This window comes from Chlorocebus sabaeus, chromosome 21, assembly GCF_047675955.1.
Source record: "Chlorocebus sabaeus isolate Y175 chromosome 21, mChlSab1.0.hap1, whole genome shotgun sequence".
Taxonomy (NCBI): domain Eukaryota; kingdom Metazoa; phylum Chordata; class Mammalia; order Primates; family Cercopithecidae; genus Chlorocebus; species Chlorocebus sabaeus.
Window position 1 is genome coordinate 105148819 of NC_132924.1, and position 27290 is coordinate 105176108.

The following is a 27290-nucleotide window of genomic DNA, read 5'->3' on the forward strand; positions in this document are numbered from 1 at the left end:
GATGGCTTTTAAAACCTGCCTCACAGACCTAGGCAGGGGAGGATGGTATACAGTCCACCCCGCTTGGGCGAAATTGGGTAAGTCCATGTAAATCATTTTTCCCATTTCGTCTGTCTCTAACAGCTTTAAATTTCCCCTGCACATGGAAAAGAGATATAACACTGATGACTGGACCTACGTAAGGCTTCCTCTGCCAACAACACGGTTTGGTTGAACACCCTCTGGCGGTGTTATTTTAGCACTTTTCACAAATGCTAATGAACACTCACTTGGTTAGAGCAGACAAACACAATCTGCTGGTTTTGTTTGGGCATTACTCACACTGGCTAATGAACAGTGACTCACTTGGCTCTGCAGAGAGCAGAGTTGAGCCCAGTCTCAGGAGTGAAAGACTAGCACTGCAGATAAGCAATGTCCCCAGAACCAGGATTACAAATGGTGCCTGGGGTCAGGCACGGTGGCTCACACTTGTATTCCCAGGTTTTGGGAGTCAGAGGCAGGCGGATCATTTGAGGCCAGGAGTTTAAGACCAGCCTGGCCAACATGGTGAAACCCCACCTCTACTAAAAATACAAAAAAAAAAAAAAATTAGCCAGGTGTGGTGGTGCATCCCTGTAGTTTCAGCTACTTGGGAGGCCAAGGCAGTAGGATTGCTTGAACCTGGGAGGAGGAGGTTGCAGTGAGCAGAGATTGCACCACTGCAGTCCAGCCTGGGTGACAGAACAAGACTCTGTCTCAAAAACAAAAAAAAAGAAAAAAGAAAAAAAGAAATTGTGCCTGAGAAGTCACTGATGGAGCCCCGACTTCCCCCACTTGAGATTGTAGAGGATACCCCAGAGAAGAAACCATTCTTTTATAAGGCATGGTAGAAGAATGTGAAAAGAGGCAGTCAGAGTCTCAGCATTTCAGAAGGGCATGGAGAAGGGATAGAAACAAATCTTCAGATTGCACGCCAACACCAATGTATTGGTAGGGTTTGCCTGGAGTGCCGGATTGAGAAGATTCTGAGGTTCGGTACAGGGGCTGATCAGCAGTGCCTCCTGGGGTGGATAATAGAGTGGGCACCAGCACGAATGCTGGGTACTGGCTACTCTGGCATTTCTGTGGGCTGACAAAGTCCCTCTTCATAGCCTCTGGGCTCCCTGCACCCAGTTCTCAAGTCTGATACCTTAGTGGCCAGGAGTCGGGTCAGGTAGATTTCAGACACCATCTTGCTCCCCCGGTCCCCCTCCTTCTGGTCTCCATGCTCATGGTTCTTCACTAGATGCCACATCTTGACTCCACTCTCCAGGTCAGGAGTGATCATAGGTGTCCGTGAGCGGAGGCTGTCAGGGCTGCCCGTGTACCGGATCATGTTTTCTGCCGAGGCAAGGATCACCGCCCCAATGTATGTGAGGCCACAAGGCCTTAGCCCATCACCTTACCATGCATCCCTCGCTCTGGCAGAAGCCAACGACTGTCTGATCATTCCTGCCATTGGCCGATGCTGTCACCTCGCCTTGGTTTGGTGCATTCCCTGAAACTGGGATGCCTTTCTCACCACCTCCAGGAAACTATCTGTGGCTAATTCTACCCACTCAGATCTCTCCCTCCTTCCTGTACTCTGCATCGTGTCAACCCTTAATTATTCAATTTGTAAAAAATATAAGCCTGTACTTTTTTAATGCTTTTCCTTGTTAGAGTTCTCAAGTCATGTCTCAGGATGAGTTCTGTGCAGCCAATTAAGTACACACTTAAGAGCAGGTAGCCTGTCTCCCTTAATAACCGCTGATCGGATGAGTAATCGCCTGGTAACCTGCTCACCTTCGTCTGTCCTCCCCTCTGGCCTGTGCCAAATTATTCCTGTTTATTTGCTGAAACTTCTGCCAGTGTTTATGAAGTGTTGTGAAATGATTACTGAGCAGGAAAATGAAATGGCGGTCCTACTGTGTGCAGGAACTGTTTTCTGTATTCATCTATTTATTATCTAGAATCACCCTGTTCAGTCAGTAGATTTTTCAATCTCTTCTTCTGGTAAATAAATAAACAACCAAGGCTCATAGTGGTCAGATGACTAGCCCCAAAGCACACAGATAGGGCAGAACAGGGCTCCTTCTGGCTTCTATCCCACCTCCAGCACCCTCTGCCCACCACTGCAGAGCCTTGCACCTGGTCTGTACCTGGCACTCCACTGCAAAATAACAGTGGCTCTTACAAATCATTTAGCCTCTGTGCACCTGAGTTATAATGTACTAATCTGCATAATAGGGGGAAATAATAATTATTTAATTCACTGGATTGTTACGAACATGATGTGAGATAACAGCTATCACACAAGGAAAGGCATCTTACAGCATGGAAGACATTCATGAAAGTTGGCTTTACTCTTTTGCTCATGGATGAAGGTCTCGTTTATGCATCAGAGTGACAGACTGAAACCAGGGGCCTCTTCCCCCACCTGGCTCTCTTCCCTGATGGTCAGCCTGTCTGATGCCCCAGCTCCCCTCTCCAAGAGTCTCCTGCCTTCTAGCTATGCTGCTGTCATGACAACAGCTGCTCAGGACACCCGGGCCTCCCCAGGACACTCAGTGGGATCTTACCATATTTACTCGCTGAGGTCCTGGAGACGGTGGAGTTGTTCACTGCGTTATAGGCTGTCACCTGCTTGGACACTAATGCCACCACGGAACCATCTGGCACCTACAGGAAAAAAGCTTCTCAGGGCCTGGGCACAGCAGCTCTGCCACTCCAGGAAATAAGGACAAATCAGGATGAACTTGGCACTAAGGGGCAATTGGTGCCTTGCTGGAGAACTAGGGGACTTTGGAGGCTGTCAGCTTTCCTTGGAGCAAAACAAGACACAGATCTGGATACTGACTAGTGTTTTATTTTGTGGCTTCTCTCAGAGTAACTTCTGGCAAGAGCTCCTCTCTAGCATTCTCAATCCCAGTGCTTCCCTGGAAGATGACCCAGCCTTAAATGCCCAGAGGAACTTCTCAGGAGGGCCTTCCTTGGGGACTCTGCCCGTGCCCTGCAGAAAGTGTGCATGTCAGCATGTTATCTCCAAAGAGGTCAGGGTTTCCTGGTTTCTTGGTTGGGAGACATCAATTTCCTCTGGAGCACTAACGGAACATGGAGTGCTGTTGAGGGGCTTGGTGTCTAGCCCTGTTATTCCAGGGCAATGATTTCCAGGGCAAGGGACTTGTAGTTGGCTAGCTCCTCCCCTTTCCACATTCCCCTCACCTGGTAGTGGGCCAGCGTGTTCAGTCGTTTCCAATCATTCTCAATCTTGGTGGTGATGTCTTCATCCTGCAAGATCATCCTTGCCCCACTTCCTTGTCGCCACTCTGCCAAGAGAGCAGTGGCATCTCAGAGAGGCCCTCTGACCCCTCCTGTGGGGAAGTTGAGGACCCCTGTGTAGGTAACCTATGCAGTGCTAGCTCAAGGGTGTATCCATTGTAAGTGCTAGCACATGCTCCTGTGAAAACGGAGTGCCAGAGCTCTCAACGCAGAGAGGCCCTGAGTTCCAGTTCTGGTTCTGATCCCAACAAACTATGTGACCAAAATGGGGCTAACATCACTTACCCACCCCTGCCCATCTGCTTGCTAGGAATGGCTACATCTGTAAAAAGCAGATGCTCAAAAAGTATTAGCCAAACAAAAGGGGCACATAATAAAACATTAAGCTTTGACAAAGCACGAGGCAAATGCAAAGTGGCATAGTTGTGGTAGCGTGGCTAGTTTGCTTGATTGGAAGCTCTTAGAGCTGACGAAATCAAGGCTGTAGGCTCAGTCACTGAACAGCCTCAGATCTGCTCCAGGGGTGCATGCCATAGGGTAAAACTGGCAGGTGTGTCACCCTTGTCAGGGAGATTGGGTCAAAGAGTGTGGAAAAAATCAGCAAAACCCATTCTTATGCCCATGAACGTCCCCTTCCCCACAAAGTTGATGAAATGATATCAACGTTGTAATCTATCCAACACCTAATTATTTGATGTTACAAGGATATACTTACATCCCCATATTATTCTCATGGGCCCAAACACCTACAATACATGGGCCTACTGATGGATCACACATGGGGAAATGGGAGGCTGTTTCTCATCAACCAAATCCCCACCAACATACTTGGTACAAATCACGTGTAGGTACAGAAGTGCACATTCCTATCTTGAAATGTACACGCATGAAAATCCATGTGCATGTCAGACACACATAAACTCATGCAGCACACACATGTATAAGCTCATGCATGCACACATACCATTCTCATGGACACACACCAGAAAGGAGAAACAGCCTCTTAAATTCAAATGCAACATGTGTTCCAGCCAAGAAGCCAAACATTTGGTTTCCAGGCAGCCCAGATCCTGCTCAATGCCTCTCAGATGCTGATACTTCTGAAATGTGCAAAGAACGCTGGGCTCATTCAGAGTGTGGGTTAGTTGCTGGATTAAGTGGCCTGGCAGTCACTGCTTGACCCACCAGGGATTTCTTCCTATGTCTCACAGAGCCACATGTTCAGATTCTCTTCCTCGTTTCCCTCCTGCCAAGGCTGGTCCACAACCAGCCACATTTGTGGCAGAGAGCACCAATTCCTCCCTGCATTGTGCATTTGTTGTGGTCTGTGCTGCCAATCCCATTTCACAGATGGCATGCCCTTTGGAATAACAGAGATGCTCCTAAAATCTAAGCCCCTTGCCTCCAGTCCCTGGGGCTCCAGTCTCTGGGGCTTCCCTGCTGCCTAATTTAGAGCTTAGCTTCATGTCAGGTGGTCAAAGGAATGAAAGCACAGAGACTACATGCTTGCTCACTGGAGCAAGAAGTCTCTGGGGCCCATCCATCCCTTAGTCTGGTGGATGTCACAGCTGGGATTGCTCATGGTGATTACAGTCTGGGGAAGTTAGGCTAATGGGCAAAGGGGAAAATGCCTCACTGAGGTATCTGGTCACTAGCATTTTTGCTTGTTATTGTGTTGTTTGGTTTCTTGAGTTTTTTTGTTTTGTTTTTTATTTTATGGAGGTATGCATGCATGCACTTTTGAGTGGTTGGAGCAAAGGAAGAGGAATCTCTCCAAGCTGGCCAGACAGCTGATGTGCTGTGCAGTTGGATGCTGGTGGACACCAGTCTGGGTTGGAGAGTATATGGCAGTGAGTCTCCCCCACTTGCATAGTGAGCAGCACCTGGTTAAGTCAGAGGCTGCATGGGGTGGAGGAACATCTGTAAGGCACAACACAAAAGGGAGCCAGCTTCTGCTTTCCTCATATTTGGGCTAGGGAGAGGGATGCAATGAACTCAGCTCTGGACACCAAGTCCTCTGGCTGGGCCCCAAGGGAGTCTCCTTCACTGAAGTGACTATGGGGCTTGCTAGGACTAGAAGGAGAAGGTGCCAGTGGAGAGACAACCCTCTAGCTTAGCAGCTGCACTGGTACTCCTTGCTGATAAAGAATTGTAGCACATCTCAGGAGCATCCGAATAAACTATGGTCAATTAGGCAATGACAATTGGTGACTGATTCTGGGCGCCAGGGCAGGTCTTCTTCCATGATGTACAATTCCCCTTTGAGCTGTGCAGTGCACAGCCTGGGCAGCCATACTCAACAACCCTGTCTGAGTCATGCCCAGAAATTATGAGAATGAGAATGAGAGTCCACCTACCTCCATGCCCCTATCCAAAAAGACTGGGTAGAGGATTGTCATGTCTCCTTGGGAATTATCTCAAAAAGTCAGGAATGTTCCCCCAAAAGCCAATATACAGAGAGGAGGCTGAAATCAAGGAGTACACTTAGCTTGCTTTTAGATCACTTAAGCCTATTGTTTTCTTATCTCCTAGACAGAAAAAAAAAATTGCTTACTATGTGCTTTTTTTCTGAAATATCAGAAAGGTGAAAGAAGAAGAAGAAAGGAGAAAGAAGAAGAGAAGGAAGAAGAAGAGGAATAATAAGAGGAGGAAGAAGAGGAGGAGGAAGAGGAAGAAGAAGAGGAGGAAGAGGAAGAAGAAGGAGAAAGAGGAGGAGGAGGAGAAGAAGGGGAAGGGGGAGAAAAGGAAGAGGAAGAAGAAGGAGAAGAAGAAAGTAGTAGTTGAAATTATTGCTTTGTAGCATCTACAACCTAGTCCTGATGAAAGAGAGCCCAGAGGGATGGGCAGCTGGTATAGGCAGCTCCATTCCTGAGGCTTTCAGGAAAGAAGAAAGGATCACAAGTAGACCACCCAGCTGAACACGGAATGGAGGAGAGAGGGTGAAGTATAACTGGTGGGCAACCCCACATTCCCTGGCACAGAATAATTCAAGTAGGCTGACAAGGAAAGCCAACCCTTAATGTCACTCTTCTCTGCCCAAATTCCTTACTTTTGCCCTGTTGGCCAGAACCCACTTTCACTTCCATACTTACCTGCCCTCCTTCCTTTCCTGAAACCCCTTCTTCAGGCCAGTTATGGTCTCTATTTCCCTAGACTCATCACGGAATGTCTCAAGAAGATCAGATAGTGGGTATGGGCTCAGCTTTCTGGAGTGCTCTTGTTACAACTTCCTGACCTTCTCTCAATAGAAGTCTGAGCCATAGAGCTCTATTGAGTAAAGCAGGGGCCAGGAAAAGCCAAGGTCAAAGGCCATCGCAGGTGGCTTCCCTCTAGCCCAGGAGCAGTACCCTCTCCTGAGCTGCATGGCTGGGCTCATAAAATCTCATCCCCACCCCAGAAGTAAAGATCTCAAGGTCAGGTTGAGTGAGCTGAGGATGAGACAGCCCTGCCACCTTAGATATGAAGGCCAGCATCCTGGTCCTCTCATGGTATGCACGGCTGGCTGAATCAGCCTCAGGAAGCCCTCTGTGAGGGCAGTATCTAATTTTGTGCTTTGTTGCATATTCAATGTGTGCTTAGTTTTAATAACAGTAATGAAAATAAATAGAACCCAGGTCCCCCAGTGCTTGGTCCAGCCCTCTTTTCACCAGATGGGCTCCTTCTGTCTTGCCTATAAAAATATCACTAAAAATATTTCTCTTTTGAGTCTCTACCTTGCTCCGTAGGAGGTGACCACATTAGGACCAGTCAAGAGGCAATGTCACAGCTCAGCCAATGACCAGAGTCCTCCCATGAAGGCTGAGACTTTTGGCCTTTTGCCTGCCCATAGGGCACAGTGAGAAGCTGGAAAATACCTCCCAGGCACCAAATGCTATGAGATGCTGAGCTCAGAGAGGGCTGAAAATCCTGGGGCAGAGTGACTCCGCATAAACACCTGCTCCTACAAAAGAGGACACCTTCCATCTCACAAGATGCAGTCTCCATGGTGAGAACCCAGGTCCAGGAGGTATTGCAGCTCCATGCTCACTCATTCATCAAAGAACACTTACTCTGTGCCCCCAGTGTGCTGGGCACTGCCAGTTGGGCATGAGAGGTAGTTAAACAAGAAAATGGAGTAAAACATAAACCCTTGCCCTTGAAGACTCCTTGTGTGGAGGGGCTGTGCAAGAGCCCAGTGGTCAGGGCAGGGGTGAGACAGGGAGGAAGAGCTACAGGGAGCTGGTGGGAAAGGGCTGCCCAGGTTAAACTGTGAAGGATGAGTGGGCGTTTGCTGGCTGGCCAGGGGGATAAGTGTTCTGGTCCAAAGGTGACACTCATGCCACAGTTCTAGGGATCGATGAGTCTGAGCAGGAGAAAGTTGAAAGGAGAGGCTGGAGAGGTGTAGGGAGGTCAGGACCTGAGTTAAGAAAGATCCAGCATGCCTTGCCAAGGTGTCTGGGGCTGAGCTGAGGCCATCAAGACAGAGCAGAGAGGGGACAAGGAGAGGAGAGCATTATTAGAGGGACAAAGAGGCATGAGCCCTGCCCAGATGGCCGCCTTTGTTCAAAGCAGAAGTAGCATTGAGGATCTAAGCTAAGCCAGTGTGGAAGGGGTGTGGGTTTCAGGAACGCTCAGGAGATGGCTGTGGAGATAGATGTGTTTCAGGGATGCTTAGGGGTGTGGGTTTCAGGGATGCTCAGAAGATGGCCAGGTCGTGCTTGCAGAGTCTCTAGGAAGGGGAGGTAGAGGGAACCTGGCTTGCCTCCAAGTGTGTGGAGATCCATGTAATTGGCAGTGGGAAGCTGAGACCCTCCGCAGGCCAACCTGGAAGGAGACGCTGGCATGGAGGACCCCACTGGTCTGACTCTTGAAGAGTCCCCTACCCACCAGTAGGTGCCATGCTAAGAGGCAAACTCTCCCCAGGGTGCACAGCAGCTTGTAGTTCTGGCCCTCACAGTGTAGATATGCAGGTGGGTGCAAGGGCACCCACACATGCACACACACACGTGTGCACACACACACACAGGCACACACACAGGCACACGCACATGCGTGCACACACACAGATGCACACACATGTGCATACACACATGTGCACACACATGTGCACATGCACCTCCTTTTACCCCAGGCTGGGGACCCTTCAGGCTTTGCATTAACTACCCTTCCAGTCTTCCTATCATCATCTCTCCTCAGACCCATCCCAGGAAGCTTCAGGAAGGGCTGCTGAAGAAAGGCAAGGGTGGAAGGAGGCACCAACTAGGCTAGGCAGAGCCAGCAAAACCGACCTGCACAGTTCACGCAGGACCACCTTCATGACCACATGCCTGAACTTCCACCCCTGCCACCTTTCCTTACCTTGGGGGCACTGTGAATAGGTTCTCACTAGAAGCACACACCAGCCCTACATAGCGCCCACTCTACCCTCCAAACCCCGGGCCGAGAAGGAGGCTGGAGGAGGAGACAAGATTCATGGCTCTGCATGCTTGTCAGCAGGGAGCTCCAAGGAAACACCTGGCAGGGAGCCCTGAGACCTTCAACACCTGGCCAAGCTGAAGTGCTGGGAGCAGGCACCAGAGAAGAGCTGGGAGAGCCAAGAGAAGATCAGAGCGTATCTGCTAAAAAGGCCAGAAAATTCGCCTGGGAGCAGGAGGGGTGACCCTCTAAAGATGTTCTTTTTTAAAAAAATTATTGTGACAGCAAGTTCCCAAATATAACATGATTGAACTATGACACCTGGTGCTTAAAAGAAGAAGTTCCTGAATAGAAGTGCATTCTTTGCACTGAAGGTACTAGATCTTTGTAAACTGTAAAGTGCTGTGCACTGGTCAGTTGTTGCTATTTAGGGATGCCTGGAGAGTGAAAGGCAAACGCAGGCTGTGCCCCACTTCCTGATTTGAGAGAGACAAGCTAGAACTTAGTAGATATTCTTGAATGTGGAACACAGGGCTCTGGCATGACTCCAGGCAGTGTGGTGGGTCAAAGAAGAGTTTAGAAGGCAGGTGGTGTCAGTGGGAAGGAGGAAAGGTGACCCTGGCATTCATATGCATGGCACCAAGAGAAAATTGCTAGCTCTGACCTCTCTCGCAGCAGCTCTGCCCAGCAGCCGGATGCCCTGCTCCAGGCACCAAGCACAAAGGACAGACACACTCACAATCCAATTTGTTACATTTCCACCTTCCAGGGAGAGAGGGAGGTGAAATAAAAAAGAAAGAAAAATCCCATTATCTTTATCTGTCCTTCCCATCAGGTGCAGAGGAAAATGCAAACTGGGGAGACAGCTGCTGTGAACTCTTTATATTTCACTCAGAAGATAGTGTATCTTTTTATTGCCTACAGGAATTACTTATTTGAAAAAATATATCCTTTCAACTCGCTCAACTTGAGCCGCAAGACAGAGAGAGGGTGGTGGAGTTCTGGGGCTATTGATAGAGCATTTGCATTAAACTACAGGAATCTCTGGAGGTCATGGACAGTGGCAGAAGGGAGAGGAAATGGGGGCCATAGAGGATACTGCGTGTGAAGGGAATCGGAGTTCTCTCTACCTCCCTGCTGTGTACCTGGGCCCAGGCACTGTGCTTCTCTGAGCTGCAGATTCTTCATCTGTGCAGGGGAAAGAATGGCACCAATGATTTCCCTTGAGGAGTGAAGGGAGGAGGAAAAGAGCTCCTTAGTTCAGACAGAAAAATGTCCTGCCTCTGCTAGTCTGCTAAGAAGTGGGGAACTTCTCCTAGACACCTTGGCACCTCCATGCCTGGCACAGAGCTGGCCACAGGGTAGGATCTTCTCATGTTTGTCGAAGAGTTAAGTGATGCAAACAGGTACCTACCCTGCCCAGATACCTGTGAGTGGAAAGGGACGTAAACCTGGTTGTGGGGACAGCCTCACGTGTAGCAGGGGGAGTGCTACCTGGGCACTGTGCCTTAGAGCTCCGCCTCAGTCCCAACCCCTCCCACTGTGGTCGCTTTCCTTCCCCAGCTTCCAACAGATTGCAGCGAAAGTGGGCCCTGCGGTTCCTGGGATAGTTAATTCTACATGTCAACTTGGCTGGGCCACAGTGCCCAGATATTTGGTCACACAGTATTCGAGATGTTTCTGTGAGGGTGTCTTTTTATGAGATTAACATTTATACCAGGGCGGATTTTGAATAAAGCAGATTTCTCTCCATAATGTAGGTGGGCCCCATCCAATCAGTTGAAGTCCTGACGAACAAAAGATTGACGTCCCTTGAGAAAGTGGGAATTCTGCCAGCAGACGGCCTTCAGACTTGAACTGCGTTGTCGCCTCCTCCCTGGGTCTCCAGCCTGCCAGTCAACCCTGCAGATTTTCGACTTGCCAGCCTCCATAATCGTGTGACCACTTCTTTAAAATAAATCTCTCTTTTTCTAGACACACACACATGCACGCACGCATACACGCATGCACACAACCCTTGTTGGTTCTATTTCTTTGGAGAACCCTTACTAACGTGGTTTCCCGTCTTAGCTCCTTAATGCCTGGACAAGTCTTGTGAAGGAGTAGAGGGAGAGGAGTGGGAGAGCTCTGAGGAGCAATGAATAGACATGTCAGGAGTGAGCAGTTAGGCAGAGCCAGGGGCCACAGTGATGATGAAAGGCAGGAGCCAAAAGCCAAGCAAGAGCGGGGAGGGTTGGGCTGGATTTACTTGGGACAATGACAGGGTGGTTCCAAATGTCTTTGCTTCCTGCTGAGCTGGCCTGGGAAGGGTGCTCCTGCCATGCCAGGGGCTGGGCATCAGGAGAAGGAAGGCAGCCTTTGCTGGATGCCCTCAGCAGTGGGAGAAGAAAGCACAGCGGGTAGGGGGAGAAAGTCGGGGGTCATGCTGTGCTGTCTTGGCCCTGTCCAGCACTTGGGGCTGAGTGAGTGCCAATGTGCTGTGCATCCTATTGGCATAAATAGTCACACCTTACACTTGTAAATTGCTCTTACGCTTTCAAAGCACTTTCACCTACATGATGGGAACAACTTTTCTTGCCTCTCTCTCCCCTTGGGGGCTGTGATTGAACGGTGTGGAAAAAGCATTTGGGTCTCTCAGGAGGCCCCAGTTTTCTTGTGATGCAATCTAGCTTTGGTAAGAAGAAGCCTAGAGCTTTGCTGGCAGCTCCAAATGCTGGATTTAAAAGGGAAAAAGGGAACTTCTCAGAAGAGCACCCATCATGGTTGAGCAGGGAGACGTTGCTGAGCAGGTGAGCGAGATGCCCCTTCCCAGTGAGAGGGGGCCCTAAGGTTCAAACTGCCCCAGGCCTCTCTTTGCCTCTCCCTGTTATCTGTCCCTGCTGTGGGGATCTTATTTCTCCAGGTGTGGCCCAGCAGCAAATGTGATGGCAGAGGGATCCCCTCTGTTTGTTTGGGTGCCTGGAGCTTGAACAGTCATGGTAAGCACTGGAGACCTGTTTCCCCTTGGAAGTGGGTACCTTTCCCTGGCTTGTGCAGCCTCTAGCTGGGGAGACCAGCCACCCTCAGGTAGGTCCTTTTTGCAGAGCTGCCCTTGGGCTTCCTTTCATCATGGTGGATGGCAGGAATGACTGTGCCTGCTTTGTCTGCTGCTGTTTCCACTTCAGATAGTCTAGAACTCTGGCTTCAGGAGGCTTTGCATCCCATAAAAGACTTGCTTTGTTGGGCTTGTGCTCCCAGGCTTTTTAAGGGAGCGATTTAAGGGACTCTCAGAACGAAGGTCACAGGGCTGCCTTCTGTGAGCCCCTCCAAGGGAAATCACCTATTCTTAAGCACAGAAGCATACATCTCCTCATGCAGCTGCATGCAGGTGTTCCTTCTGTGTTCTGGCACAGCTTTGCAATCTCAGCTTCCAGCATGAAGGAGCCTGCTCCTATCACAGCTCTCCCTCTTGGCCCCACTCTGTCTGGACTCTCCTCCCACCTGAATTGCATTAAGGACCCTGCAAAGCTGAAGATGCCCACAGATAAAACAAAGGAACAGTGGGTGCTAGCTGGTTCCACTACCAAACTCAATTCTCCCTGGAAAAACCCTTTAAGGAGTATCCCACTCAATTGTTTGGACGTGGGGAACACAAAAATCCTCCTTCCAGGAACTGTTCTGTCTCCCACTGGGCCAGAACAGGTTCCTTCACCCTGTGAGTCTGTGGGATCTTCATGGCAGCAAAAGCAAATCAAATGCACACAGACACATAGGTCTGGTCTGACTCTAAGGGCACACACGTGAGCACACACTCACACCCCTCCCCACCACATCACATATTGGCTTCCTCTGTGTCGCAGAAGCAGCACACTCAGAGACACCTCCACAGTGGAGGGAGACACATGCTCACCCAATCTCCCTCCCTCAGCATCCAAGCTCAGAGCACAGGGCCAAACAGCTTCAGCCAAGAGCCAAGAGAGAGGAGATGGGGTTAAATAAAGAAGTGAGAATTTAGAGGAGTTGCTACAACTTCCTGATCCTAAGAATCTTTAGGCATCAGAATTCAGAGGGAGTGGGGTGAAGCAGTGGGAGGCGACGAAAATTCCCTCTGGATTCTAGAAAATAGCATAGATGCCCGTCTGTCTTGGATGGCTTAGCCAAAGCCAGCTTAGAGGCCAGATGGATGGATTAGAGGCGTCTGAGGGGTCCTCCCACCACTATGTTGCCAGGAATCTCCAGATACGAGCATATACACACATCAGTGCTTCTCCCTCCATGCCCAGCATCAACAAACAGGCACACTCAGTATCCTTATATTATCCTCATAATCAGTGACAGCAGCAGCCAATACTTACTGAATGTGTATGATGGACCACACACTGCATTAAAGAGGCTTTTACATGCATGATCTCACTGAATTCTTACTACAAGGCAGGCACTATGATTATCTTCATTTACAGCTAGGAAACTAAGGCATACACACAGGTTACTTGACCAGGGTCACACAGCTAAGATTTGGAGGCACCAGGACTCAAATCTAGATGTGTTGGATGCTGGCCCACAATGCTGGAACCACCTCTCTTCCCCGCGGGCCTCTTCAGATCCTGGGGCTCCCATGAGGATTTCCCCCGGATAGCATCCTATGAAATGCTTATGCAAACCATAACTGGCTCTAAGTACGGGTGGCCCTAACCAGCGTGCCCTTGTTTATAGAGGTTGGGAGATCTATTCATGGAACATTGAGTTAAAATGTCATCCTTCTCCCTAGCAGGCTGTCATATCTCATTTTCCCTATACTTTCTCTCCATTCTCTATCACTGATCCAGCTCCCTCAAGCTGTAGGCATTCGGCAAAAATTATAGCCACAGAACTGAGTGGAAGGGAAGAGCCTCGGGTGACAACAGAGGTGGTGGCAGGACCTTGGGACGCAGGAGCTCAGACTAGCGGACTCTGCCCTTAAATCCCTTTCTTTCCAGATATGACTCCTTCATTTCCCACCCCTCTGCTATTCAAAGGACCCCAGAGGCATATCCTGCCAAGAGGATCATCAACAGACTACCAAGTGACTCGCAGCCTCCTCTCTGCAAACTGTTCACTGACCAGCTCTGGTCAATTCCAAGCAGTCCAGGAAGGCAACTCCATGGGCTCCTCTGGGGTCCGGGCATGCCTGACTCTCTCCAGCCAGTGATTCTCCCCCTTGGATCTCTACCCCAGCCCTGCCTCTGCTGACAGGAGAAGGTGAGGTGTGTTCAGGACCAGCCACAAGGACAGCCCCTGGGTAGACAGCCTACTTACCCAGATCCATATCTGCAGCTTTGGGCCGGTGGGAGCAAGGCACATTCTTAAAGATGGCATCCAGAATCTTCTCCTTGACCTGAGTGATGGTGTCACAGTTGAGGATCTTTACTGGGACCTCGGGGCTGTTGGCATTGTCTGGGCTGACACAGCTCAGGACCTGAAGGAAAGGTGGGGAGAGGAGGATATGAAATGGGGTAGCAGGAAAAGCTCCTAGATTCCCAGCAGCACCCGGGGATCCCGTCCTAAATGGCTCCCCCTCTCCAGGATTGGCTGGGGAGGCGTAGGGTGGCTCCAGACCATCTGTGCTCCCACCAAGCCCACTGCCCTTTCCTGTTCAGGTAAGCAGGACAATGCCTTGGCTTCAATGTCCTTGAGGGAGTGCAAGCTGCACACTTCACTCCCTGTCAGAACAAACTTCATTAAAATCCTGATTTTTCAAAGGGACAATGCCCAAGCATGTGGAAGCAGTAAGGGGAAATTTGCAACAGAACAGACACCAATGCATCCATGCACACGTGCTATCTCTCTCACATGCACACAGGAGGCAGTGTCGCAGCGGTACACCCAGACCCTCGCCCACCTCTGAAACCCCCTGCCCATCCATACGTGTCTGTCTCCTTCTTGTCACTCCTTCTCGGACGCACACTCACACACAGAACTAATAGGAATCTGGCTTCTTTCTCCAAAGATTTCACAAGCTTCGATTTTTGTGAAGGTTTCATTTGCCTGATTAGAGGTTGGCAAATCTATAAGACACTTAATGTATTCTTTAAAAACAAAAAGATGCCCTTTAAAGATTGCAGGTTCAAGACACCTGAGATTCTTTCCTGGCCCTGAACTTGAACACCTGTGTTGGGGGAAGAAGTGACTGCATAGTTCAGGGCTTCCATTTCTCTTTTTGGAACTAGTAGGAAAAGTTAAAACTCTGCTTCACCAAGCTACCTTTTTTTTTTTTTTTTTTTTTTTTCCCTTGAAAAAGTTCTGGGCTTTTCTTTAAAAAGAACAAGGCTTTTCTTCTCTTGCTCTTCTCACAGTGGGATCTTTCTACATCGACGGCACCGTGTGGGCTCCTGGGTGGACTGGTGGGGAACGGGGGTGGGTGCTGGAATAAGTGAGGGCACAAGATCCAGGGCAGAGAGGCTGGGCATCCTAGGGGTACTGATGCCAAGTGGCCCTCCCCTTCTGGGCTCCCGAACTCTCCTTCGGGCCCTGCTTCCAGAGAGCCCTCTGTGAGTCTCTCTTCTTCTGGGAAATTTCACTCCCTCTGTGCCACCATAAGCATTTCCCAATTGTCCTATCTGGTTTGCAGAGCCAGACACCAGTCTCTCTCCCACTCCACCCTCCTTCTTGCTCCATGTGGTGGCAATCAGAACCCTGGGCTCTGGGCACCTGCCTTTCATTAGCAACTAGACTGCTATGAGCTCCAATGGAAACATGCTTATTCCATTAAGAAGGAGAAGAAAAAAAACCCTGAAATCTATAAAACCAAACTCTCACCCTCAAAATGCCCTAACCTGAAAACAATGGTGGAGAGACCTCTGCCCTGAGCACCCCATGTGTGCCTCCTCCCAGCTCCCCCCTCCTTCTGAGAGTCTTCTGGCCCCTTCCCTCTGCTCCACAGCCGAGAAAAGCCTGACCCCTGGGCCGTTCTGGCAGCCTCTGCTGTCCTGTCCTATGGGCCCTGGTGGGGCAGCTCAGCCTTCCCAAGACAGCAACATGGTTTGCTCTGGGCTTCCTCCTCTGAGGGACCCATGAGGCAGAGGCGGCCACCTAAATGTAATGTCCTGGCATTTCTAGTTGCTGCAGGAGTTCAGCATGGCCTCATGAGAACAACTCCATGGTGCACTTCAGGGCAGGGGTTGGCGTTCTAAAGTGGAAGCAGTGGCCCCACAGAAGGACACAGCCCCTGGCCACTGGCCAAGTCAGAACTCCACCCACAGGTTCCCTTCCCCCATGCTCCTTGGCTAGTTTGTGAACAAGCTGCCTCATGATTTCTCTGCCAGGGAAGTGCCTCTCAAACGTTAATGTGCATACAAGCACTTGGGGGCTTTGCTGAGATACAAATTCTGATCTAGGAGGTCTGGGATGGGGCCTGAGATTCTCCATTTTTCCAGGTTCCCAGGCAACTAGCTAATGCTCCTAGGTTCCCCAGTGGGCATCTAGCGCTCTAGCAGGCTTCCAGGTGCATGTCTAGAACTCCAGCAGGCTCCCGGGCAGACACCTAGCACTCTGGCAGGCTCCCAGGTGGGCATCTAGTGCTCCAGCAGGCTCCCGGGCGGGCAATTAGTGCTCTTGCAGGCTACCAGGTAGGCATCTAGCATTGCCTGGCTCCAGGCTTCCACATGGGCACCTAGTGTTCTAGTGAGCTTCTAGGTAGGCATCTTGCACTCTAGCACCCAGATGTTGCTGATGTTGGTACTGGGGCACTCCCACTAGCAGGGTCCTTGGCCACACCAGTCCAAGCTCCAGCATCAATCCGATAAATCACTAAACCCTTAGGAGGCACAGCTGACTGCAAAGTGGTACACTCACTCTCCCCACAAGCCTCTTAGAGCCTCTCTGTGGTTATCTCTCCTGCCCAAGACAAGGCTACTCTTAGCAGGCCCATAGCACTCTGGGCTCCTCCAGCCACCGCCGAGTCCCAGGACTCCCTATCTTTGTATTTGGCCTGCTCTTCGGAGTCTGCACGCCCTGTATGCTGCCGTCCTGCACGATTTCTTGCTGTCTGCCCACACCCTGAAAGGGCTGCTCCCCTGCACATGTGCAAATACCTTCCCCAGGCCTGAAGGCGGCTATTAAAGCTCCCTGTGGCAGGCAAAAAAACCGCAGTTTCTTTCCTCTCTCCTCACTGCTCCTGTCCCCAGGTGTTCCCACCTAAATGGATACTGGTCCCTGAGCCACTCCAGTGTCCTCATGTTCTCTTTAAGTTGTGGCACCTGAAATCAGCTCAGTGCACTAGCACTACTGTGGCCTCTGGAACAAAGGATGCTGCAATCTGGGGACAGAACATGATTACAACTCATTGTGTTGGATTCAATATTGGGAAGGTGCTGAGGAGACAGGAAAGAAAGGGAGTGGAATGGGGAAGACAGGGTGGAAGACATTTATGCAGTAGTTCTATCTCATTAAGAAATCCATTCAGGTCTCCATTTTTGGAAGGGTTTTTCCCCCCTTTTCCATTTTAATCGGAGCCTCTCTCTCTCTCCTTCCAAGCAGACGGTAACTGCCAGGAAGCAGGGGCCTCGTTCACAGGCTGCTCCTTTGAATCTTCATAAGGAAGCCAATCCCCACAAATCTGTTCTGATGTCTACTGGGATTCCCGGGGCTTTTGGAAAATGAGAGTGGGATAGGTGGATCACGGTCACAGTCTTCCCAGCCAGCAGGAATGGCTTTGTTCAGAGGTGGGAACTGTCTCCCCAGCTGGCCACAGGGTCTGGAATTTGCCCTCGACTCACAGCAGTTGGAGGGGTTGTCCGGGAATCACACTCCCTCCCAGCTCTACCATGGCCTGGCCTGCTGTGGCTCCCTCTGCATTTGAACTTCCGTCTGTTCCCCGTCCTCATCATTCCCTTCTGTCTCTTTTCCTTCCGTTCTTGGGTGCCACTTGCATATCACCCCCAACACTCAGCTTTTATCTTTTCATACTCCCTCCTTCCACATCCTCTCTTTCTCAGAGAGAAAGGGCTGGCTGGAGATCACAATGATCTCCAAAAAATCCTGAGAGTGAGCTCCCTGGGTTTGAAAAGACAGTGAGCAGCAAGTGGATGCATGATCACAGTGGGGAGAGGCAGGCAGGGCCTGTGTGACCAAGCACTAGGGCATGAGTATGACATGGGCTTCATCACCTGCTCATCTTGTCCCACTGGATCCCCTGCACAACTTCACTCTGAACAACTAGGATTATCCCCACTTTAGTCGGTTCTGTTGGTGTTCTCATTTTTTCCGATAAAGACACCCAAACTCAGAGAGATTAGGGACCTATCCCGATTCACGCTGTTGGTCGAAGGCAGAGTCAGGGCTCAAATACAGGTCTGTCTGATCCCAAAGGCCATGCTCTTGAATGCTAAGCCTTGGTGCCTCCTAGCGTAGCTGTTTTTGTCAGGTGAGGGAGCCTGACCTTAACGGAGGGGATCCCTATGTCCCTTCAGCAAATGCCTTGCACCACCAGGCCACCTTGGCTTTGCATTATAGAGCTCGGGTCACAGTTGTATTTGAACTTAGAGCAGAAGGCAACGTGGGCTTCAGACCTATGAGGAACTCTTTCTAGCTTCCTTTCCTCTCTGTCCCCCACTCTCTGCCTGCACGGACCTCTTCTGTAAAGCATTGACTCTAAGCTGGGAGGACAGAAGAGGAGTTCACCTGGGTCAAGGGCTATGACCCTATAACTGGTGTAGCCAGAAACCCCCAGTTCATTGTCTGAAGTGTCACTCAAATGTGTCTGAGCTACCGGTCCCCAAATCCAAATGCCCTGGTGAAACACAACAGAGGAAGTCTGGGGTGACAGACACAGGGGGAGCACCTGGCTGGGCCCATATAGCAGACACACCTGGAGAGGTGACCATTCAGCCTTTCCGCCTTCCCCTCTGCTGAGCAGGGCTACCCAGGACCGAAGCCCGCCTGTCAAAGCCCCAGGGGAAACAGATGGGTGGGCTCACCAGGGTTTTGTAGTCAATCTGCTGGCGGATGAGCTTGTCCTCGCTCAAGGAGTAGCGGGCCTCACCTGTGATGGCGTCGATGGGGCCCTTCTCCATCTGCTGCTTGATGGCACAGAACAGAGAGAAGAGGGGCTCCCCGGCACACTCCTGGAGGTGAGAAGAACCTCATTGGGAGCAGCTCCTGGAACACTGGAGTGCACCCCCGAGTTCCCACTTCTCCAAAGGGCAGCTTCCTTCCCCTGCCAAGCCCCTCCGCCTGCCCCCACCTGCTTTTATACTCAGCTCTTCAATCTCCTTCTCTCCAACTCCTCATCCTTCAGGCTGGCATTCCTCCTGACTCTTTGCATCACAGGGTCTTTTCCCATTCTGCCCATTTCTCCTTTCCTACTGCCGCCTCTCCAGGGCTCTTTCTTCCTTCCCCGCTCCCCTCCCCTCCCCTCCTGCCCTCCTCTCCCCTCCTGCCCTCCTCTCAGCTCCTCCTCCCCCCCAAACCCCACTCTCTCAGAGGCTCCATCCAAAGGCAGAGGTCAGTCCTGGGTGGCATGAACTCCTTAGAACATAAGTTAATAACTGGAAGCTGAGCCTCTTCCACCTCCCAGGCGCATCCTTGGCTTATCTGCCGCAACATGCGGCTTCTGCACCGGCCCAGGGCCCTTATCAGCCTCAGTAAGTCTGGGGCTGGGAGAGGGAAGAGGAAAAGCAGAGAAATAATGGGCAAATTGTTTTTAGCTTCAAAGGGGGATTCAGCTTTAGGGACCATGCAGGGCCTCTCAGGGCTCATCTGTCCCTCGCTAGGAGGGAGGAAACTAGCCTCAGGAAGACTGTCTTTGGAGCTATGATGGACTGCAGGCCTCTGTTTTCCTAGACAGTCCATGGTAAGGATGGATTCCATTTCTTGTGGGGTTACAAGAGCCAGGCCCAGTAAGGGAGAACTGGGGGTTGTGGAGTGATCCCCAGTCAGGCTGCAGAGAATGAACGAGGCAGGGCCAGAAATACGTCCACATCCAACCCTACCTTGAGGAACTTGTAGAGGAGGAAAGTGAACCAATTGGTCAGCATCTTCTCAGCCACCGACTCAGTCCTGTCAGCAGTCACCGAGGGAACCAGCGGAACAAGACAAAGAAAGAAGCAGCTGGTCAGAGCCCGCAGGCTGGGAAGGGCAGGGGAGGAATTATGCATTGATCTTGCTGCTTCTAGCGTTTAGGCCAAATCTTGAGATCCTAATGAATATAAGAGTTTCATGGACTCCTAGACGCCCCCATAATGGTAAGACAAGCTTTTCCTACAAAGCTGGAAGATGACATTTTGGGCGTCAGGCTGTGGGAGGGTTTTTGGCTGGAGTGCCTTAGAGCACCACTGACCAATTGCACATTCTGTGATGATATAAATTTTCTCTACCTGGGCCGTCTGATATGGCAGCCACCAGCCACATGAAGCTACTGAGCACTTGAAATGTGGCAGCATGTCTGAGGAACTGACCCTGAACTTATATTTATTTTTAACTAATTTAGATTTAAATAGTCACATGTGGCTCAAAGCTATCCTATTAAATAGTATAAACTTAGAGAACTTTACGGGCTAGTTGTGTTCTTTTGGGTGAAAAAAAAAAAAAAAAAAAAGAATCCCAAATTCCTGGGGAGGTACCAATTTGGCAGGGAATAGGAATAAAGGTGGCGGGAGAAGGGTCCATGTCAGAAGGCCAGATGGCCAAACTGAGCCTACAGCCTGAGCTAAAGGCTCCTGGCATTCACAGCAGCATAAAGCCATATACTCAGCTCATCCCAAGCCGTGTCAAAACTGTCCTATTGCGGCTGGGCGCGGTGGCTCACGCCTGTAATCCCAGCACTTTGGGAGGCCAAGGCAGGCAGATCATGAGGTCAAGAGATCAAGACCATCCTGGCCAACATGGTGAAACTCCGTCTCTACTAAAAACACAAAAATTAGCCGGGCGTGATGGCACGTGCCTGTAGCCCCAGCTACTTGAGAGGCTGAGGCAGGGGAATCGCTTGAACCCAGGAGGCGGAGGTTGCAGTGAGCCAAGATCTTGCCACTGCACTCCAGCCTGGCGACAGAGTGAGACTCTGTCTCAAAAACAAACAAACAAACAAACAAACAAACAACTGTCCTATGGCAAAAGCTTCCACATCCTTTGGAACTTCCCTTGGGAGCCCTTCTATAGTTTCATTTGCAATGACAGAAAGTTCATTCTTGAGTCTAACTTGTGTCTTTCATGCTACAACACAAGCCCATCTACTCTTTTACTTTGGAAGTGATGATGCAGAAGCAGTGCAGTAAGCCCAAGGACATTCTTGGTTGCATCCATTTAGAGAAAACAAATTACGTTCAAACTTGCACTAAGTATGTGGCCAGTTCCAGAGAGAAACTAGCCCATCCAGGTATGTCTGGATAGTTTAAAGTTGCAGTTGCCAGAAAATGCTAATAACTAAAATCCCAAGGTAGTTGGGAGGTTGCCAGCACAAAATGAAGCTGGGAAGAGAAAAGGAGGAGGAATATTGAAAGGAGGTAGGCAGCCAGGGGCGAGAAGAAGAAAAGGAAAGGAGAGCAGAAGGAAGCAAGAGCATCCAGGAGAACAGGAATGGAAAACAAGGGTGGGGAGACACAGAGGCAGAGCGAGACCACGCCGGGAAGTTGTTGGTGGGAGCTCTGGCAGGCAGTGGCAACCCTAGAATTATGTCAGTGGGTGGCTGCGTGGTGAAAGTAAAACAAAAATCAAAATGATCTACCTTGCTGTTTCCAAAGCTGTCTGCTGGCTCTTATATGCAGCAGACTTTTGCAGCTGTGCAGGCAAATGCCCACTGCTCCAGGAAAAAGCCTGAAGTAAACACTTCTGAAAGCCAAATCTATCTGCTGGACCAAGTGGGAACCACTGAAGCCTAGCCTTAGACCCAGAGGCCAAAGATGGAAGTCCGAGGGACAGGCAGAGAGCACATGAGTGGTCTAGGCAGAGGGCTAGACAAAATGACATGATGTGGGAGTTTTCTAACTTCAGATATGCCAAGGCCAAAGGTATTGGAATAACGGCCTAGAGGAGAAATGGTCGTAGGGTACACAGAAAGTTCAAACAGAAGCACTGGTAGAGTGAGACAGTCTCTAGTTCCTATAAGGCCAAAGTCACAGGATAAGGTTATGTCTTTACATAGGACCTTTAAGGTTTCAACAGTATCAAGTCTGAGGCCTCCAGGGTGTTGAGTGGTGGACTCTGGTCCCATTTAGAGCCTATAGCAGGTGCCAGGAAACACTCGCTGGGCTGCACTGAGTGAGACATCACCAAAGGACTTTCCTTCAGTGCTTCTCAAACTTTAATATGGATTGGGATAACCTGGGTTCCTTGTTAAAATGCAGATTCTGATTCAGTGGGTCTGGGAGGGCCTGAAATTCTACACTTATTTATTTATTTATTTAGAAACAGGGTCTTGCTCTGTTGCCCAGGCTGGAGTGCAGTGGTGAGATCATGGCTCACTGCAGCCTCAAACTCCAGGGCTTAAAAGATCCTCCTGTCCTAGCCTCCAGAATAGCTGGAAATTTATAGGTGTGCACCACCATGCATGGCTAATTTTTATATTTTTATTTTTGTAGAGATGAGGTCTATGTTGCCTGCTATGTTGTCCAGGCCGGTCTTGAACTCCTGGCCTCAAGAGATCCTCCTGCCTTGGTCTCCCAAATTGTTGGGATCACAGGCATGAGCCACTGTACCTGGTCTGTGATTCTGCTTTTCTAACAAGCTCCAGCATGCTCCCGATGCTGCCCCCTGCCACCTGATGGCATGAGGCCACAGGTCTTCTCTCCTAATCCAACTTTGGACTTAGATAAGGCCAGAGGATGGTCTAAGTGACTTCTGAAGATTCCATGAGAGGAGATTGCAGTAGACACAGTCAAGATTAAGTAGAAGGGCAGAGAAGCAAAAATGGAGATTTGACATAGGGGCAAGAGAACAAGAGGGTGAGCCAACAAGTCCATGCACCCTTGACTCCTGAGGACAGTGGACAGGTTCTTCTCAGGGGGCCTGCAATGTAGCCCTGGCTCTGGGCTAGTTAGTGCCTTGAACTTAGGAATGTGACTGCTCTCCTAGGAGCTCTACCCCAGTTTCCCTGCAAGGCATGGTGAGCCAGGTGCATGACTGGGCTGGAGCAGGGTGCCGCAGACTGCACCCTCACCTCCTGAGCAGCAGCTTGGGGTGGTTCTTGCTCTCCAGGTTCTTGTCTATGAGGTCGGCCAGCAGCTGCTTCAGCACATCAGTGGCATACTCCAGCTTGCTCTGCAGCACGGTCATGATGAGCGAGGCCACATTGCCACGGTCGCGCATGGAGAAGCTACGCTGGGACTCGAGCGTGCGGATGAAGGACAGCAGGAACACCTTGTTGTTGATGAGCTGCGCGAAGAGCTTCAGGCCTTTCTCCACACGCTCCTGCCGGTAGCCCGGGACCTGCAGAGAGACCTAGGAGTCGTGATGCCATTGGCAGGGTGGGGAGCTCAGTGACCTCCCTATGGGACGGCTGTGCCCATACCCATGACCCTCTCACCCACCAATTAAGCCACAGTTCACCTGGCTAATGCTGTGAAGCCCTTAGCACTGAGTTAAGTATCTGATTAACCTCGATTGCAGCCTCTAGTTTAGAGACGAATCAATTGAAGCACAGAGAGGAGAGAGCATCACATGGTTAGTAAATGGCGGGGCTGGGATGGCACTCACTTCTGCCAGACTCCAGAGCTCTTCCCTGGTGGTGATGCAGAGTTGATGAGGGCCCCTGTGCCATGGCAAAGCACCTCACAGTCCCTGTGGGGAATTCCAGGTGCCCAGGGCTGTCATGGTTTACACCCTGAGAATCCCCAGCCCTAAGCCTGGGACTAACCTAATGCCCACCCCTCTTCAGCCCTAGGGGTGCTGTTGATACACCAGTGGCCTCAGAGTCAGGACATCTGGGTTCCACGTGGATTCTGATACCACCTTGCTGGGTAACACTGGGTAAGTCTCTTTCCTTTTCTGGGGGCCTAAGTTTATCCACATGATAAAAAGGGAAGATTGAGCCCAACCATCTCTAAAGAACTTTCTAACTCTAGCATTTGCTGTTTTCTTAGGGACTCTTTCTAAGACCCTGCTCTATCCAGGGGATGAGGAAGAAGACGGTCTTATTTTCCTGCCTCCATTGTCTGTTCATTGGGAGATCCCTGCAAGGGTGTGCCATTCACTCAGCAAACATGAGTCAACAACTCAGGTAAGTACAGAAGATCCACCTCTGAGATGTCCAAGGGTGTGCACTGCAATCCTGTCAGTAATAGCTCCAAACTGGAAACACTCAGATGTCCAGCAACAAAAAAACAGGTGGAAGAACTGTGGTGTATTCCACCCAATGGATACCACACAGCAACGAGAATGAATGACCTATGGCTACACACAATAACAGGATGGGTCCTGCAAATGTACTGGATGAAAAAAGCCAGATGCTAGAGAGGGCATAGTATTCATAGAATACCATTTAAAGAAAGATTTAAAAAGCAGATAAAATTAATCAATGGCTGTAGATAAATGGCTGCTCTAGGAGGTGGCTGTAACTAAAAGGGGGCACCCTGGGACTCCTGGGGAACTGACTGTGTTCTGCTTGATGCTGGCTTGATGGGTGCCGGCTTGATGGGCATGTTCACTTGGGAAAAAGTCATCGAGCTGCACGCTGACAATTTGTGCATGATTTGTATGCATGCTTCTGTTAAACCAAAAAACTTACTTAAAAAGTCAGCTATAGGATCTGCCCCCAATGGTGAGCTTCTGAGAACACTGCAGGGTGTGTCTCCTGAAGTGGGGCACTGGAGGAGGCAGGGAGTGGGAGGGATGGCCTGGGGAGGTGCCTTCAGAGCCACACCTTGAGGGCTCTGTCTCCCTGAGGGGGTGGATACTCTAGTTCTTTGAGAAAGAGTGTCATGTATACAGCAGTAACGAGCCTGGTTTCAGAGTCGGTCACACTTGGGTTTAATTCTGTCACAGTCATTTCTTAGGGCCCTTAGTGACTCAGTTTTTTCACCAGCAAAATGAACATAATGATAGCTAATATTAATATAGATCTAACTCCACACTGCTATTCTATGTACTTTAGAAATACTGACCCACTTAACGCACACAGCACCAAAAAGGTAGGTTTGTTATAATCCCTATGAGGGACCCTGTGAGGATAAGGAGCTTCACAAAACCCCAAGACAGAGAAGGGTGGAGGGAGGTCATGAATCCAGGCACTTGGCACCTCGTTCCGCCATCTCCAGGGAGCATGATGTGAATTGAAAGGAGAGGGTGTATGAAAAGCTGATGCACAGCCCAGCTCCTAAAGAGCAGGTACATTCCCCTGCTCTACTCTTGAGGTTTTAAACTGGGAAAAATGGAGATGGCCAGAGAAAGCCTTGTTTAACCAAAGTCACAGGGTGGCAGAACATTCATGATCCTCATTACCAATTCCCTGTGTTCCAGGCTCAGGGCAAGGCACTGGCAGGAGGCCAGGTTCAATTAGACCCAGGCCCTGTCCTGAGAATTTCAACCAGGAGGCCAGCCCCAGCGAGTCCTGAGGTCCCTTCCACAGCGGGAACTCTGTGAGCCAGCCCTGCACCCTGCACAGAAGGGCTCTCATTGAAACCTCCAACTTGCCGGGTATCAGTAGCTCCTATGGATCTGGAAGCTATAGGAAACGTGTGTGTTTCCAAATCAGGTCCATTTTCATTTCTCTCACTGTGGTGCTGATCGTTGGAGGGCCAGTTCTCAGGAGACATATGGGAACAGCCAGAGACAAGCAGGCTACAGCAGGCCACAGTCCCTGCTGGCGAACCCCTCACCTCCGGAGGTGGGACTAGCCTCTGCTTTCTTCATGCCCGCCTCCCCCAGTTCTCCCCTCCACTGGGGGCTGATGAGGGAAGGACAGCCTTACCTTACCATCAGCCCAAGCCTCCATTGCCCCATTTATCTGTCTTCCAACTCTGTGACCATCCCCGTCACATACATGCTGCTGTCCTTCAAATTACCCAGAAGAGCAGTTCTACAACTTGTTCTAATAATAGTAGATAATGTCATTTCTTGGGCACCCACCATGTGCAATGCACAGTGCCTGGCACATTACACACATTGTTTCAATGAATTTTTCTAATGATCTTGCAAAATTGAGCAAACAATCTCTCAGAGAAGCTATTGCAGCTATTCCAAGGCAGCCTATCTCATGACAGGCAGAGTTGGATTATGAAACCCAAACTTGTTTGGCTCCCAAGTGCCCGTTCGTCCTCCCCATCTTTCACCATGTCTAGCCCTACCCCTGGGCTTGAGAGCTGTCTGAAAGCCAACTCGGACGTCTCTCTAAAGCCTTCCCGTGCAGGGCCTCCCACCAGCTCAGACTGGCTGGCTAAGGGAGGGCAGTCACCAGAAGGTTTAGCACTATGGCATTTAGAGAGGTGGAAGAGGACATGGGTTGGCCAGATAGCACACTTGGTGTGAGGATACACTCTGGGCTTCTTGCGAGGCTGCCCTTTCTCTGCGTGCAAAATGCACATGCCTCCTGGGAAGAGGTCCGGGTTCCTGGGAAGGAAGATTTTAGCAAAGCCACCTACAGCGAAATAGCATCCTATTCAGCAGCATGGGTTTAAGAAGCAAAGAGACCACAGTGACTCGTAGGTGGAGGAAAACTCCATCACCTCTGGGCTCTATTGCCTCTCTTGTAAAATGAGAATATGAGTGTCTATGTCATAATGTTTTATGAACATTAAATAAGATAATGTATGTAAAGTGCTTGGCATGCTCCATGCACACTTAAACGGGGACAGTTTTATTACCTGCCTTTCAGACTCCCTGGACTGCTTTCTAGGGATCCCTTTCTTCCAAGAGTTTCCCAGACATCTAGTGCATCAGGACAGTGTTTTGGGGTGTGGGAGGTAGGAATTTTCTCCCCACTTTATGAAGGAAGGAGATGGAAGTGAAGTGTCTTTGTAAGGAGTATCCAAAACAGTTCCTCACTGTTGCCTGCCACCCTCCCCAGCCCAAGCAAATGCTACTCTGAAACAAGACTTTCTTTATTCACCAGATGGTTCTCTAATTTAGTTGAAGTCTGTGAGTATAAAACTGGATAGTAAATTTTAATTGTAACCCAATAGGTTAGAGTTTAGGAGCCAATGATAGGTTGAAATTGGGAGTGGAAGATTGCTCTGTATTTTAAAGGGCTGCTACATGACTAGTGCCTGGGAAGCACCTTTCTTGAAGGCCTGGATTTAACCCAGAGAGTCCTACGTGAGGGGGCCGGGTGACCTCCCCTCCAGGATAGCCTGAAGCAAGAGGACACCTCCTTCTTCACACTTCCAGAGGTGAGCAGGAACCCCAGTGGCTGAAAGGGTTGGGAAATACTGGTTTGGATTAATCAATGACTTGTTTCCATACTCAGAACACCAAGGGGGAGAAACTACTTCAGGGGCAAGAAGGGGTTGGATAAAAGCAAATAAGAAAACAGTGATCCATACACAATCCCTCAATTTCACATAGAAGGCTGGATCTGACATAGCTCCAGGCTAATGCAGGTCAGTAAAAGTTCTTGGAAAATCCAACTTAAAAGTTACATCTTTAAAGGAAACCTACTTAGATTTGGAATTCTGAACTCATGAAGAAAGGAGAATAACTTTATATACTCGTCCTCGCTGCATTCTTACGTAGAT

At 50.0% G+C, this 27290-nt stretch overlaps 1 protein-coding gene across 1 annotated transcript in view; it reads right to left on the reverse strand.

Moving 5' to 3' along the window:
- Window positions 1–27290, reverse strand: part of PLXNA4 (plexin A4) — a 449849-nt gene that overhangs the window by 22442 nt on the left and 400117 nt on the right. The window contains exons 22-28 of the mRNA XM_007982959.3: window positions 22781–23049; window positions 19620–19686; window positions 18606–18752; window positions 13948–14107; window positions 3223–3326; window positions 2580–2679; window positions 1169–1359 (exon numbers count right to left, since the gene is read on the reverse strand). Coding sequence (XP_007981150.1) covers window positions 1169–1359; window positions 2580–2679; window positions 3223–3326; window positions 13948–14107; window positions 18606–18752; window positions 19620–19686; window positions 22781–23049 — 1038 coding nt within the window. The remainder of the gene's footprint in view (window positions 1–1168; window positions 1360–2579; window positions 2680–3222; window positions 3327–13947; window positions 14108–18605; window positions 18753–19619; window positions 19687–22780; window positions 23050–27290) is intronic.